Below are 16,822 nucleotides of genomic sequence, written 5' to 3'. Positions count from 1 at the left end.
AAACTGCCAGCCAATAAGCAACCAAAGTAGCTTGTTAAATACTACAAACAGTGGAAGTTATTTGGCAAATTGTACATTCAATATTGACTTGTTAGTGAACTGAAAGCCTCTTATGTGTAAACATTTAGAACTTCAGGGAAGATAAAAGCATAGAATGTAGTCAGAATTTTCCATTAAATTAATCTTCAGTTCCAGAATTTCAAGTTTTTGAACACAAAGTGGTACTATTCAAATGCTAATAAACGTTATATTTATAAACACAGTATTTAATGTAGGTCATAAAACTACAAGGTTTTTGTCTGTAGCCCGAAAGTGAACATTTCAAAATATCCCAGCCTTTTGTGAACCAATTTACAACTTGCTGAGTTGGATTCCAAAGTACAAATGACGTCTGAAGGAAGAAGGCTTGTCTGTCTTCTCATGCTAGAAAATAACATTTTTTTCTTTGCAGAATGAAAAAGTGAAAAGAGCTCCTTTTCTGTTTTTAAATAGGAATGATATTTGGGCTTTAACTCTGTATGTTTCTGGGTTCCACCTGGAACTATCCACAAAAAAGGAAATTCTTTGCAGAAGGCCATGCTTTCCAATAACGAGCAATCTGGCAGGAACCTGAAAACCTGAACGGCTTAAAGGCTGCCTGCCAGAGCGCCCTGCATCTCTATACTCCTTCTCTACAACCTGGATTAAAAAATCAACAATTCAAGTTCAGTACTAAGGCAACAAGCTCCTTAGTTCCATGGAGTACATTAGCTCTGTCCATCATGGAGTCAAAGTGAGAGCAGGGGAAAATCAAAACAACAGCACAAAGGGAGAAAGTAAAAAAAGGAAGGAAAGAAGAGAGGAACAGAGAGATCAAAAAACTAAAACAATAAAACATCATGTTACAGAATAGATGTGCTCCAGGGAACTGATGAGTATTTGCAATTGTCTCTACTAGTCTTCTTTAAGATACAAAGATAGAGAAGAAATCAGCAATAAAACAAAGATGAGTGTTTTGAACATCACTGAGACCTGTGTTATAACATGTGCTATGGAATCACTGAGCTATATAATGATCGATGAGAAAGAAGTTTCGGGATGTTCAGCTAGCATGCGATTACAACACACCATATTAAAGAAACAATAAAAATGAAATTAAGAAAACAAGAGCAAGGGGCCCGTGCTGTATAGCCCATGAATCTCATCGGCTTTATCATGATGTTTATTGTTTTTAATCCTAGTACAATCAGCTACCAGTTACATACAGTAAAAAACAAGAACAGCCACAAAGCAATGATGATAGAGATAGTCCGTGACATTGTACAGTGGAGAAAATATTTTCTGTTGGAATCCTTCAGCAGATCCCCACCTGGCTTCAGCAGTTAAGCTATCACTCCCTCCCTCCCCAAAATAGTTTTTAAAAAAATTAATGTCTTGCTTGGGTACAGCAAGATTCTAATACCTCTTGGGGACACTGGAGAACTTTAAAAAACTAAAGCAGTAGAAACAAAACAAAAACTGAAACGTGGAAGCAAGGTGACACACAATGAAGCTCCATGAGGTCTTGGCTTCAGATCACCTCAAACCGAACCACCTGGAAAGAAAAGAAAAGGCTGTCACGCCAGGAAAGAACAGGCAGGCAGTGCAGTAGACTTTCATATCTCAGCACTCCATTCCTTCGCGAATCTACAGGATCCATCCTTTCCTCAAGTCTTGTATTTTTATAAGGGAGCCAGGTTTGTAGAAAATTGCTTCCTTTCCCAATATCCTGTATTATAAATATTGGCAACTAGCACACACTTCTTCTTTTAGAACCAGAAAATAATATAGAAAACGAAGCATTTTTAACAAAGCATACTGCCTTCTTTATCTCAAACCCTTCAAAACCACCACACAGTAGGTTACTAATGTGACTATGGACCCTTACCTTAGAGGAACAATTGACTCCGTTCAAAAACTAAGTCATATATATTTGGTTCGATTGAGGGCTTTTTCAGCCAGGTGACCACTTTCATCTGTGATCTTCTCCCAATCAGTCTGTCCGACCACAAAACCTATGGCCCTTTTCCTATCTGCATCCTTCTTTTCCTCCAGGTCTGCCCATCTCACCTAAAAAGAACACAGCATTAGGCTGGGCTTTAGAAAAAATAAGTATGCATAGGGCCTCTTCCTTCTATGGATAGTCTTAAGAGGTAGGATTACTAATATGAAACCAGGAGTTGAAAAAATTAGAAATTCACTGGGAAAGTTAGAGAAAGGCATATATCTTAAGTTACAGAAAGAAAACTCTCCAGTCCACCACCAAGCCTTCGCCACTCCAGCTCCCACAGCTCTCAGCTCAGTCCTGTCCCCTCCATGTCCTCTGTCACTCCTTTTTAGTTCACTGACCTCATTTTTTTACCTGAAGTAAAGCACTAAGCTCTACCTAGTCTTCCTATCTGCATTCTCACTTCGTCCAATCCATTCTGCCAGAATGCTCTCCTTAAAACACAGTAGTGACTCTCATCTGCTTTAAATCCTTCTCTTACCTACAGAATAAAATCCAAGCACACAGGGCCCTCTGAATCTGGCCCTGTCTCCTCTCCTGCAACATCTCTGGGCTGTGCCTACAGAACAACTTTCAGCTAGAAATGGCTTCTTAAATGTCAGTGTACCCTGCTAATCTACCTATAGGTACTCTTGTTGAGATTTACACTTTTTTTTGTGCCATTTATCTTAAACCGTAAAGAAAAATGTTACAGTACAGCAAAACCTTGACTGAAAGGTTTGAGATACATATATTTCACCCATTGTCACTAAAAATATTTCTAAAATGAATATTTCTAAAACAAAACAAGGGAAATGTTCACCTTCCAGTCATCACAGAAACACAAATTAAAAGTATACCTGAGCTACCATTTTATAACCATCAAAGCAAGTGAAACTTTAAAAAAATAAATTATATTTTAAAACCTAACCATTCTGGTAAAATTCTAGTATGACCAGCTCTACAGAATGACCTTTTCTTATGGTGGAAGTTAATCCCAGGAACCCACATGATATTTGTAAAAAGCTGAGTTATAGAAATTTAGAGCACCCAGGAAAGGAAAGGGTAATGAATTCCGCATTCCTTGCGACCTGTAGCATCTCCTGGTGCTCTGATGTTGATTTTGGTGAGTGGTTTGAGGGTTAAAACTATGTGAAATGAGGGTGTGCGGCAGGGAGGAGGGTTAGAGTGGAGCCACTTTAAAGAACTAGGATGTGCTCAGCTCAGTTCTCTTTGCCCACCCATTTTACAGAGTAAATTACGTGGGATCACACATTCCTTATTGAAGAGGATGACAGTTGAGTAAAAAAAAAAAAAAAAAAAAAAAAAAACTAGGGCAAAATATTTCTCATTTGAGATTATTCGTCGTTACCAGAACTACACCAAAATATTATTTCCAAGGAAGAGAACTTCTGTTGTCCCAACCTTAAAACTGGAATGAGAGGTATCAATAAAAGTCATTCCTGGGTGGAGCTGGGCACCTAAAGGTCACTAATCAGATCTCCCTTCCCCTCTCCTCCAGCTACACAGACAAAGGTGGGCCTAGGGACTAGCAAGTATTTGAAAGAGCTTTGAAACCTGGAGTTCTCTGATGGTATCCACTGTAATGAAGTTTTACTGGCGTTTTTATTTTCTTTACTAGTAAAGTACTGAGGAAATTCATAAAAAAGCAATGGTGCATAAAGATAATGATACACAACCTCATTCTTAATTAAATAAATGTAAAATGAGATATCTTTTTTCACCCCTCAGAATGTCAAAAGTTTTTGATAACAGCACTGTGGGGGCAAGTGTGGAAAAATCGGCATTTACTTACATGTGGGTGTATAAATAGATGTAACCTTTCTGGAAAGCAATCTCACAATCTCTGTCAGGAATGATAAGTCATATTCTATGAGCTTGCAGCTGTAGTGCTGAAAATCCACCCCAGGGATTATAGATCGCTTTCAAAAAGATGCCACGACATACACCATGATTTTCACCATAGTATTTATATTAGTAATAAAATGGAAACAGCATAATTATCCCCCAATAAGGGACTGGATACATAACTGATTGTACAACCAAACAACGGCACACCAGGAAGCCACTTAAGTAGGTCTGTATATACTTATAAAGATCAAGACAGATTAGCTGAAAAAGCTTATGCAGATCATATATAATACGATCCCTTTTGTTTTGTTAAGTTTGTTTTAAAGGATATACACAAATACCATTTTTGCTGAATTTGGCATCTACGTGGAAGACCTATCCAACTTCATTTCTCTGCTTCCTTTCATAGCAAAACTTCTTCAAAAAGTTGTCTATCTGTGAAGCCTGTATTTATTCATTTCCTATTCCGTCCTCAGTCTGCTCCAAACTGGCGCCTGTCCTTCAACTCTCTAAGAAAACTTGACTGATTGTTGATCAATCAGCAATGATCGCCATGTGGCCAAATTCAATGGTTATTTCTCTGCTTCCAATTTACTAGTTTACTCTATATCATTTAAGACTATTCTTTACTTCTTGAAACATTTACCTATGTAAACTTCTAAATTTTGGAGTCCTAGGTCCTATTATCATTTCTAAAGTAATTGGTTTCTCACTAAACTTCTAATTTTTCACTCTCAAACTTATGGCTCCCTCCGTCTTCTCTAACTCACTAAATGGCACCAAATACATGGAACATTTACATGCACTCCTGGACCCTCCACATCTAATCCATTAAGTCCCACAGATTCTCTTGTAACACTCTACTCTGTACCTGGCTCTTTTGCCCCGTGACAATATGGCACAAGTGGCCACTCCAAACTCCTCTAAGGTTGACAACATGCTAGCCATGTGAGGTTCAGTTCTCCATTTTTAAGTTACTTGTATACTTTGATCACACAATTTGTGAGGTCTGACTCATTTTTCTGATATGTAGTATGATATAGTATAAACTTAAATCACTCTAAAAAGCACATTCATATGCTTATCTGTCTATAACTTTTTTTAAATTAAAGTTTATTGGGGTGACAATTGTTAGTAAAGTTACATAGATTTCAGGCATATAATTCTGTAGTACATTATATATCTCACATTGTGTGTTCACCACCCAGAGTCAGTTCTCTTCCCATCACCATATATTATGTCTATACCTTTCTAAAACCAGATGCCTGAACGGGCCCTTCCTCCATTGGCAGTTATTGACAAAGTCTCTTACCCTCTTCTTCCCAGGCTCAGAAGCACGAGTATCATAGTCATCAGGGAGCTGAAGATAATCCTCCATTCTGCTGGCAATTGCCTCCCAGTCACGTTTCCTTTTCGTACCAGTTCTCAAGCCATCCAACTTGTCTGAGGGACAAACACAGAGCCGCAGCATTAAGGCCAAGTGTGAGTTTGCACACAGCACACACACAAGGGAAAAGAAGGCTGGGACACGTCAGCGGGCACATCCACAGTTCTGAGAGCAGCATCACTTGCAGATCCAAACTCTCTTCTCAGCTGAGATAATACCAAGTCCTGTACGATTCCCAGTGTTTATTTGGTGTTCGTATTGGCAGCCACTACGTTACGATGGGGGTTTAAGTAACCAATACGGGAGGAGCAAGAAAAGGCGCTTGTCTCCTGGCCTCCTCATCCTCCACCCCCCGCACCACACATCAGCTCTCGTGGGCTGAAGGAAAACGCAGAGTGGGGTTTTTCTAAAAACTGTTTCTTCCATTCTTTTTCTGTAACACAGTATTAATAGCACCCATCTGATTTGCAATCATGTGTGACACGGTGTCATATGAAAAGCTGTAGGACCAAGAACTTAATGAGCCAAGTTAATGTTTTAAAAAGTTTTTAGATGAACAGTTTCTTGGGATTTTGACCTCGGTGAGAAGATTCACCATGAGTTAATGTTTATGAGTAAGTTGACCATACATATCACCACTTTCTTTGGTCATACTATGAAGTGATGTTGACCATTCTAAGGCTAAGGGCTAATCAGCCAAAGTGACCAGGTCTGAATTTTCTTTTTGAATCCGCAATCTGAGGGGACTAGGCTTTCCAAGAGCCTAAAACTGTAATCAACTATATGAACAAGGATTGTCGGTTCAGAAATTATGAGATACGAGTTTAGGTGTCTTTAAGAAGAACACGTGATAAAAATGGGTCTTTTTTATTGATTGTAAATATTGATTTGAATTCTACACGTGAAATGTTATGAGTTATAGATATTTTTAGTTACATTGAAGCACTAAACTTTTGAATCATCTGTAGCTATATAAACACACTATTAAGCAGGTCAATAAAGGAAAACCTAAAAACTTCAGAAACGATTAACTACACTTCATTGAACTCCATAAAGGGTGCAGAGTATATATAATAGAAATCTTTGAGGCACCAAGTTGGAGAGAACTTGATATGAAAAGTACAACGGAAACAGAACTTGATACAAATAAAGTACAACGGAGAGAGGGTGAATTTGTTTTAAATGTAAAAGTTGCACACACAACTAACTGTACCATACCATACAGGCTACAAAAACCGGTAAGATTTTGCATAATTAGCAAAGCTTTTATTTCCTAAAACCCTCCCCCTCACTACAGTTCTTTACAAAACTCAAGAAATTTTTATCGTATCACTTTGGAAAAATTTTGACATGGATGAGTTCAACAGAAACAGTCCCCTAATTTCCTCTGTAAATCACATGCTATACCAAATAGTTCTATCTACATGTGTATGACAGGCCATATTATAAAGGATCTTAAGAAGTAACCCTTTGATTATACAGGGGCACAGGATATGGCAGTAGAAAATGGAGTCCCACAAACAATAAAACTGTTCTCAGCTCAACAGCGAACAGTATTATTGAAGAGTAGGAAGCTCCAACGCACTTATTTAAATAAACTTTAAAAGATTTCCCAACTAACAAGATCAATTTTGATATTAACATACTTCAAAGGAAAATGTCATATTTCAATTCCAAGAACAGAGCATGGCCAGGTAACAATGCAGAAGGGCAGTGTGGAAAATGCAGTAACTTTTCCTCAGACACGGGGTATGTGACAAGAGTGACAGACCAGAAGTCCCATATTTGCAACACAGAAATTTAGAAGAGCGTGTATTCCTAGTCTGAACACCCTTGTTTGTAACGTATAATTTGACATTTTATTGTGCACAACATGCTTTGTTTTCCTTTTGGGGGCTAAAGAAAGGTTCATACCTCTTCCACATGGCATCCTGGAAACCCAAACACACAGATGTATGGTGTAAGGTGAAGGAAGAGGAATCTGGGGTGTTAGTTACAGAAGACGACTGGTGTCCAACACACTCATACTAATGATTTTCAGAGGCTTAAGTGTCAAAATATGAAGTTTTAAGATGAAGAAGAATGTTTAAATAACCAACTTGGCTGGTCCCAGAATTTTACCATATTTTCCAAACAGTATGTGTTACTAAAGCATTGCAGAAACACTTTTTTTTAGATACATTAATGCATTTTCTAAACATAAATGGTATTTCTGAAAATGTGTCCATGGTGAACATACAAGGGTATGTGCCTATACAAATAATAACTGTGTTCCAACTGGGAAGAGATGAAACTCCCTGAGATGTAGGAGGTCAATACACAATAACTCATAAGCAGAGACAAATGACAAAGAGATGAGAAAAGCAAAAGGACTTAATATGGAGAAACCTAAATCATGTGATTGGATTTAAGTAGCTTCAATGCTGAATCCCAGTATCTGAGGTGGCATATAACATCCACCCTTGCATTAGGATGCTTGGGTCCTAGCTGGGAAGGAGTCAGTCAGGTGGACTGAAGGGGGGCCACACACAGTCTTCAACAACTCCATGACACCCATGCCAGATGTAGCTCAGGCCAGTTCTGAAAATTACAGCACTTCTAATTTAACACTCAAACAAAGGCTGAATGAACTGTATATTGTACTTAACGAAATGAACACAGATCAAGAATCTGCAATGAGATTTAACCCACTCTTTGAAAGATTATAGGTAAGTGAGTATTTTCTCATTGGCAGACTCATTTGTGAATCAAAATTCCTCCGTTACCGACTCAGCTCTTCTGGCGCAATGTGTGGCATTGCTAAAGCTTACTGTGTTTCTATCCAGCACAATCATGTTAGCACAAACAATGTCAGTAAAGTACTCAGAAAAATAAATTGGACCTGGTAATCAAATCTACTGAATTTGTTATGCTAAGGAAGGCAACATAAATAGGCTAATACTCAGATGATGATCCTATTTTAGAGAAGAATCTTCTCAAAGAAGCAAGTACTTTCAAGAATGCTCACATTCAATTTGCCCTTCTCCAGAGGAGGATTAGCTCTCATGAATACAGTGGTGCCAGATGCAAGTCATTATACGAAACATCAGTGTCATTCTTATTAAAAAATAAAAACCCAACTGCAAACACGTTAGAATTTATTTTCTAGATTCATTATTATATCCTCAGTGCCTTTCACTGAAATAGTTTACTTAACAAATCCATTTCTGGAATTCACTGTGTAATATTGTTTTTAAAACGGACTGAATTTGTATAAAATGCATTTCCTGAGAAGCAAATGGTAGATAGGCCAGATTTATTCCCCCCCCGCCCCCCCCAGACATCAATACCAAGATTAACGGCATATTTTCTTGAGTAATCACAACTAAATTCCATTTTCCTTTCTCTTTAAAAATTAGGAAGGGAAACAGAAAATAGATGGGCTCAAGTTTAAGAAAGCATTACCCTAGATCATATGTCACATAAGGTCTCTGGTTATATGAGTAGCTACATTATTTATCACTCTTGCAATCCCTTTGTCTCTTTATGATCTCTCTTTGCCCCAAAAGATAATCACTACTTAGAGAACCAGAAAAGAGGGACGTGATCTTTCAGGTTATTCTAAAAGTACAGAACTTCAAACATTCTTAATCTAATGTCAAAATAAGCAGATCTAAAGCATTATCATTAAAAGTGAGTTGATATTATTATTTTACTATATATTTAATTGCATTTAAACCCTTATAAATGCTTTAAAAGTTTAGGAGATAGTTGGTCATTAAGATTTCCCACAGAGGGAAGACTAGTAGAAAAACGTCAGTAACCATATATAATTTTTCCAGGAGACACACTAGAAAAACATTCTAGACTTTACAACAAAGCACCTATCCCAATAATATAATAATACTATAGTTTATGGAACTATCTTTTAACATAGGACCTGGTCAGTATCAATTGCCAATGTGATCAATTGGGCAAAATAAAGGCATAGCCTATGTGACTATGTATAAAATGCACATCTCGGACATCAGGAACACAGATAATGGGTCCCGAACAGTAAAGCAGCTAAGTGACTGAAATCTGTTCTCTGAATTTAAGATATTTAGATGGATACTTCAGTTCTGGAATAACTGCATGATATCAGGAAGAGAAACGCAGGGACCAACAGCCACATTTCACATATATATAAGGTCAATCTTCTCAAAAAGTCCTTGTCACAGTTTCTTAAATTATTTATTAATATATCTAAATCCACATGTTACCATGAAATATTGGGAAAAAATCCATTGGACATGTATGATTTTCTGCTTGACAGATAACCTCATAGTAAGCAACGCCAATTTTTGATTTAGACAATCACTTTAACCAGTTTACCTTGTAATCTGGCACTAAAGACAAGTTGAAGGAAAATATAAATGGAATCTTATAAGCAGGCTCCTCAGAAACCTGAATTATGTTATCTACCACCCTGTACCCAGAAACTCTTAATTTATTTTACAAGGAAAATAACTGCCTTTTAATTGAATTTTAAGCTTCAATATTTATTATTAGTAGTACTATTACTAACCAAAGTATTCATAATCCGGTTCAACTTTGGACTGCAGTTAAATATTCTTTTAGAAAAGCAGAAATCTCATTGGCACCGACATTTCTAATTAATATAAAAGAAAGGATTTTAGAAGTGACGGTATTTTATTACTAAATTTACCACATATTTCTGCTTACTCTAAAAACTTTTAAGTGGTATTGAAGGTAGTTCTTTTAAAATACCCTTCTTTCACTTTGTCACAAGATATGACTAGTTAACTTGAAAGCTGACAACATAGACCAAAAATGTAAGGTAGGCCAAAAATCTTAATTTAAGCAGAAATTTTGGGAAATTTGTTCTTACAGCAGAAAGATCTATGACCATTACCATCAGGTATCACATATAAAAACAGGAAAAAGGAAATACCCACCTAGCTTTGCCTCAGATGTGTCCATCTCCCATTTGCTTTTCGGAATGTAACCCTAAATCGTACACAGAGAGAAGCTCGAAGGGTTAGAAAGAGACACATACATGCATATCACTTTTGAACTGGAAAAGCATTAAAACTGGGAATGGATTCAGTTTCCACTCACTAGTTATAAATATATCCCTAGGGAAAACAAAGTCTCATTATCTTTGAAGAAACTGAATTATCAAATTCACCAAACTTCACAGCCCAGATTTCAGAGTAGTCACTTCAGAATAGTATGAAGGCGCTTGGAGGCAGCTACAGTTCAAGACACACAATTGTAGTCTGAACAACAGCTGTATAGTAAATATGGTAAGAATGTACGGTAGTTACTGTGCTAACGTTAATATCAATCAGAGTAGCAGAGGATTTATAATACTAGCTAGGTTCTTTTCTAATTCAACTGCTATTCTCAAGTGATAGTAGCCATGAGGTCCAAAGAGTATTTTTCAAGACAGTTACTTTATAGTCTAGCGTAATTGTAAATACTCAAAAGAAAGGAGAAAGCTTGGTATCGCTGAACAAGTCTGAAATTCAACTTCATTTTAAAGTGACTCAATCTATTTACTAGTTAGATCTTACAAAGGCTAATTTTACTGAATCTATTTCAGAGCATTTCTTTTCCATTAGTTGGAAACTGTTTATTATTTCTGATGTCTTTTAAAATTATATTTTCCTATTACATGAAAAACCAGACATCGCCACAGGCAATTTGCATCTTATTTAATAAAATAACTAGGTAATTCATTTCAAATGAAGTCCCAAAAGATTTTCAAATTTCCCAATGTACCTATTTAACTATGTAGTAATCCTTTCAGTTTATTCACCTGGCAAGTGTATGCTTTTTCCATGTTGACTTACTATGATTCCCCTTTTCTTTTATTTGGACTCTATTAGACCCTAACATACAGAACTTTAATACTAGAATTTATTATGTAGAACAGATTCATCACAGGTGTCAGCATCTCCTTTTAAGAATCAATGTGTCTCTACTGTTGGCAAAGTTCAAGGTCATAGAACAGACTGACACACAGGTAAGTTGGAAAGTATGTTGAACATTTCACGACAATAGCTTCTGTACAAGAGTTTAGTATAGCATTATCATTCTTCCAGGAAACCTATAGGTCTTATACATTTCTAGTATTTCAGCCAGACTAATAATTCAATTTCAACTCATTAGGTAGTATTTCAGGTTATAAATTATACCATCTTTTTCAAATGCATTTTGAGAACAAACCAAGACAAAGCTATGCTGAAGTGATAGTGCTAAAGTTAAGTATTGATGAAATTTGTACAAGTTATACTTCAAAAATCATCTGAAAACCTTAAGGATCACTAGAATAATTATAAATTTTGAGTCATATCTACCAGGTTCACTGAAGCACCAATGAAGGCAAACTATCAAACCAATGTTTCCCCGAAAACGAGTCTCTTAACCAAGAAAAGTTTGGCTTTCACCCAGCTGTAGTAATCAGTACAGAGTAGAAAATGCAAAGTTTATTGAGAATTGCATTAAATGGTCTGAATGACATGAGACTTGCTCTTAAACCTCTGGTTAAAATTTTCCAAGAATCTTTTACTCTTGGAATAGAACCCAATAGTAGAAGATCTGGATTCTGCATTTTTGACTGGGTTAAGAGCAGTTTTATAACAAAGATAAGCGAAACGAGCACATTAATTTCCCCCTGCTGGAACTGCCCTGTTCTTAAAACGACATCATCTTCTCGCTGCTTAAAATGGAAAGCCACTTGGAAATAAAAGAGATAGTCTAGCAGGGTAGAGTTCTAAGGCTTCCTTGCCATGTTTCTGATATAAAAATATAATATTACAGTGTGTTTTATTTTTTAAAATAATATGCACTCAACTGAAAGTTCTAAGTTTTGACCTATACCTAAGTAAGTCATATTATGAACCAAATCCTGAACTGAAATATCCACGAAAGGAAGACAGAGCTTCAGAAAGCTAACATTATATATATATATGCGGGTGTATATATGTGTGTGTGTATATATATGTGTATATACACACACACATATATATATAGACCTCTCACATGATCACTTTCCAGAACATACGCTGCAAGCAGCTAAAGAGGTCATTAGCTATGTTCCAGAACAGCGTGGACCTTTAAGTGAATTTCCTGCTTACATTTTAGGTCACAGATGTCAAAATACAAGTTAATTAAGAAAAATACTTTGTTCAAAGAAAAAAAAACCATACTGAGACTCAAATGACATTAACTTTAAAGCTTATTTTTTAATCCACATAAGAAATCTAGGAATGTAGAGGTTGACACCATCTCTATATAAACACACAGTTGCTACCCATAGTCCTCTTTCATGCATGGGTTTAATGGGACCACTTCTTAAAGACTCTGTATTCTCTAGGGGAGTAGGAATCAGGGTTCTCACTTTGTACATTTTCAGAAGAATATGAGAAGCAGCTTTAGCAAAGGCTGAAATATTAAACAAACCGAATAATATTCTGAATTAAAAAAGCAACAGTATTTCATGGCACTGCTAATCTCTGTACCTCATTTGGCAAACACTGAAAAGTAATATAATTCTATAGGTCGCATATTCATGAATGACAGGGTAAGGCAAACATCTCTAGGAGGTGTGATCAAAAGCATTTACAGTAGGTACACGGGAACTTGGAACCCACACTACGCAAGCCTCTAATCAGCCTAGGCAGAATGCATTGCCTGCACATCAAATTATTTTCCTAAAATGCAGAACAACAAATCCAGCAGTCGGTGGCAACCCTCTGCCTCCTCATTCAATAAGCTCTTCTGCCTCAGTTGACAGAAACTCAATTCTGAGATCTTGTAGCGAAGAGACAATTATGCATATATTGGGTAGGCTATACCACATATCTGCTGGAATGTAAGAACACCCTTTCAAATGTCATTGATTTTCTGAAAAAGTACACTTCCCTAAAGCCGCCCACAAACAGATGAGTGAGTACACGGGTAGGATTCTTAGCATTATTGAAATTTGCATGTAACAGCGCAGTAGAGGGTTCTTTTGGTCAGGGGAAAAATAAAAAGTATCCAAAAGTCTCCTTGAAGATGATTATGGAAACTTTGGCCATTAAGGTATATAGCAACAGACTAATCTGACCATAGCGGTGACTTTAAAGCCCTAAGAATTTTACTAAAGAGACACTCTGTTCAAAGTGGTCGGTCCGTCTCCTACCAGTTCGTTTTCCTCTTCCTCTGCATCTTTCTTTTCTTCCTTCTGTTCTTCGATGTTTGCATCAAAATCTTCCATCTCTACCTACACCACCCCAATAATCATAATAATAACAAAAAAGACTGAGTTAACATTCAGGAAAACGCTGAGTCCCTCATTGAGACATGAGATGAGCACAGCTGCCCAGAGCAAAACAGCACTGTTACATACTAAGTAATTTTTAACAACCTAAACTTTCAATGATATTTCTGCCTTTCATTTTCCTGGGATATCTATGTTTACAATTTCCTATGAAGTTAGGGAGAATGATCTATCCTAAGTTGACAGTTATGTTATGAATGCCTATGAATTACTAGGATTTCTTTTTAAAACCTTTAGCTAGTATTCCAATTAAGTAAAACATATATGTGATTCAAATTTCAAAATGTAAGAAAGGGTACAATGAAAAGTGAGATGACAGAAGCTTGGTCCAGGATGGTAGCAATGCAAATAGAGAGTAGATGGATTAGAGCGGTATTTATAGGTCAAAGTGAAAACGCTTGTAGACTGATGACATGGTGGAGGGATAGGGTCAAGTATTGGTATAACTGACAATAAAGAGTCAAGGATAATGTACAGTAAAAAGTCAAGAGTTCAGCACCAAAGTGATGGGTGGGTCTAATTACTAAAATATAGAATACTTACTAAAAAAGGAACAGGTTTTGATGAATTACATACTGGATAGGTTGAATCTGAGGTGTACTAAGGTAGTATGTTTTTTGGTAGAAAATTGGGAAAATAAAGGTAGAATGATAAAAATCACTTTCACTCAGATATAATTATTAAAATACTGATAAAATGGATTCCGGTCTTTACAATTTACTATTAAGGGCACGTAAGTGGCAATCCAAACTATCAGTAGAACGTGCAAAGTGAAAATAGAGCCTAGGATAGATAGAGCCCTAAAGAACACCAACATCTAAGGATTGGATAGCAAGAGAAGCCAGCAAAGAAGACCAAAAAGGAATGGGCCAGAGAGACCAGAGGAAAACCAGGAGAAGGTGGAATCACAGAAGTCAAGAGAAAAATGTTTTCAAGAAGGTGAACAGGGTCAACTATGTCATATGTAGCTGCAAAATTAAGCAGCAGGAGAAGTGAGAATTGTCCACTGTCATGGAAATCTTTGGTGAGAGAGCCTCTGGAGAATGGCTGGGGCAGAAGCCAGAAGGAAATGGGTTGAGGAGTGGCATGGGAGGCAAAATCACATAGAAATATAATGACAACATTGAGTATAGATAACGCTCATTCACAGTAGGAGGTCGAACAAAACAGAAGTGCACAACTGATTATAAGAGAAAAATCTTTCCTTTTCCATATTTACTTCCACCAAATTGATAATTAATTTAGGCAAGAATTATCAATGGATAAAAATTTGTTGGGGGAACAGAATATTAACAATTTCAAAGTATCTCCCTACAGATTATTTATTACAAAGAAAAACAGACAGGTAGAAAAATTTGATGGATTCCACCTGAACCAAGTGATCGACATTTAAATCACCAATAATGAAAAAAATTGACACCATCTGGCTCCTGATATGATGCACCGAGGACACATCACTTATATAGTATTCTTGCTAACGTTTGACCTAAAACTAATAATGTGGAAACAATCAGACAAACCCAAATTGAGGGGCAGTCTACAAAACTGGCTTATAACCTTTAAAAATTCTTTGCTTTCGTAACAATGATGTGACTGAGAAACTACTTTTTATATTAAAGGACTGGATCCTGGATTTTAAAAAATTGCTATAAACCAATTATGGGAATAACTGGTAAAATCTGAATATGGACTGTCTGAGATAATTCAGGAAATTTATATTACTCAGTATAGCATTTTATCTATGTTAAATTTCCTGAATTTGGTCATCGAGACTTCTAGTTTTTTAAGAGAATGCCCTTGTTCCTAGGATACCTACTGAAATATTTAGGGGTGAAAGGCTATGAGGTCAGCAACTTAACTCTCGAAGGTTCCACAAAAATAGTGATAACAATAATAATAATAACAAGAAGAAGGAGGAGGAAAAGGAGGAAGGGGGGATTTTATCTATATAGAGAATAGTATTACAAAGTATTAATTGGTGAATCTCAATGAAAGTTGTAAAAAAAAAAAGTTGTACAGGTAGTCTTAGACTATTCATGCAACTTTTCTTAGTTTAAAAACTTTTCAAAGTAAAACAAAGTTAAAGAAAAAAAAGGTCACTTATGCACTGCCCTTGAGCCAAAGGACACTCACCTCTTCAATAGCAGCATCTTGCAGCAAAGAACGAATGTCCAGACGCATCATATGACGAGGTGCAGTTTCCCAGTGATCAGCCATCTATAGAGAAATTCAGGAGGTCAACTTATCTCTACTCAAACAAAGACCAAGTGAGCCTCCAACACAAGGGAATTAATTCTGTAAAGTCTAACAGACTAGTTCCAGGCAGAGCTAGACCACCTCATTTACTTAGACACAAAGGATAAGAAACATTTACTAAAGCAGATAGAAAAGATATTTTGAAAGTAAAGGGGATAAAAAGAACTTCCAGACAACAGTGATGATACAGCCTAAATGAAATTTAGAATACAACACCTTCTATGTTTCTAAAAATCACCTTATTTATTTCTTTAAGCTTTCTTCCATGAATATTTCTCTTGCCACAAGTCTGGTTATCTGCACTCATTTCAGCCAAATACACCTAAGAAAGAATGAATAACGATTACGCAAACAAATGCAGCACTTACAAGATAACACAAAGTACTCTAAAAATTTTTAAGTCTATACCTCAAATCCCTTGGTTTTTGCTGCACTCCAAAACTGGTCAAAATGTCGAACTTGGTCATTGATGGCATCCAGGATGATGAAGGGGAAAAAGCCATCATCCAGAGTCTTTTTGAAAGTTTTGAACATGCTGGTGCGATAGGTCTCCTCCATCTCAGCTTCATATTCATATTCCATTACCTACGATCCCCCCAGAGAGATATGGGGTTAGCAAAAGCAAAGAATCATCCTAAACCTCTTCCCTGGTTAGCATCTGGATAGAGATGACTTTGTAGTCACACTACACCTGAGTACTAAACTTTGTTTTTTAAAAAAAGAGAATTCTTTGTCCTCAAAAAAAGCCCCAGGTCTTTCTGAACACGTTTTCCTTTCACTGTTGTTAATGAATGAGGATGTAATCTGAGAGGAATATACCACACCTTCTTTTTCACTTTCTTCCCAGAATCTGGATCTTTTTCTTCTTTTTCCACTTCAGTGATGAAATAATCATCCAGGCTTAGAACTCTGGGTGCAGGTCCTCCAAATTCTACCTCTTTATCCTAAGAATCGTATCATCAAGAAAGCAAAAGAGAACTTATGGAATAAA

At 36.6% G+C, this 16,822-nt stretch overlaps 1 protein-coding gene across 2 annotated transcripts in view; it reads right to left on the bottom strand.

The window, feature by feature from the left end:
• Positions 1-1,185: 1,185 nt before the first annotated feature.
• The window catches only part of YLPM1 (YLP motif containing 1), a 59,172-nt gene continuing 43,535 nt past the window's right edge, over positions 1,186-16,822 (bottom strand). For both annotated transcript variants that reach the window (XM_081050453.1, XM_081050454.1), the window contains 9 exons: positions 16,656-16,775; positions 16,240-16,416; positions 16,070-16,153; positions 15,709-15,792; positions 13,438-13,518; positions 10,202-10,253; positions 5,190-5,320; positions 1,907-2,088; positions 1,186-1,573 (listed from right to left, as the gene is read on the bottom strand). In XM_081050453.1, coding sequence (XP_080906579.1) covers positions 1,942-2,088; positions 5,190-5,320; positions 10,202-10,253; positions 13,438-13,518; positions 15,709-15,792; positions 16,070-16,153; positions 16,240-16,416; positions 16,656-16,775 — 876 coding nt within the window. In that variant the 3' untranslated portion in view covers positions 1,186-1,573; positions 1,907-1,941. The remainder of the gene's footprint in view (positions 1,574-1,906; positions 2,089-5,189; positions 5,321-10,201; positions 10,254-13,437; positions 13,519-15,708; positions 15,793-16,069; positions 16,154-16,239; positions 16,417-16,655; positions 16,776-16,822) is intronic.

The sequence above is a fragment of the Rhinolophus hipposideros genome, assembly GCF_964194185.1.
Source record: "Rhinolophus hipposideros genome assembly, chromosome: 5".
Taxonomy (NCBI): Eukaryota; Metazoa; Chordata; class Mammalia; order Chiroptera; family Rhinolophidae; genus Rhinolophus; species Rhinolophus hipposideros.
This window is presented reverse-complemented; position numbering and strand designations above follow the sequence as displayed.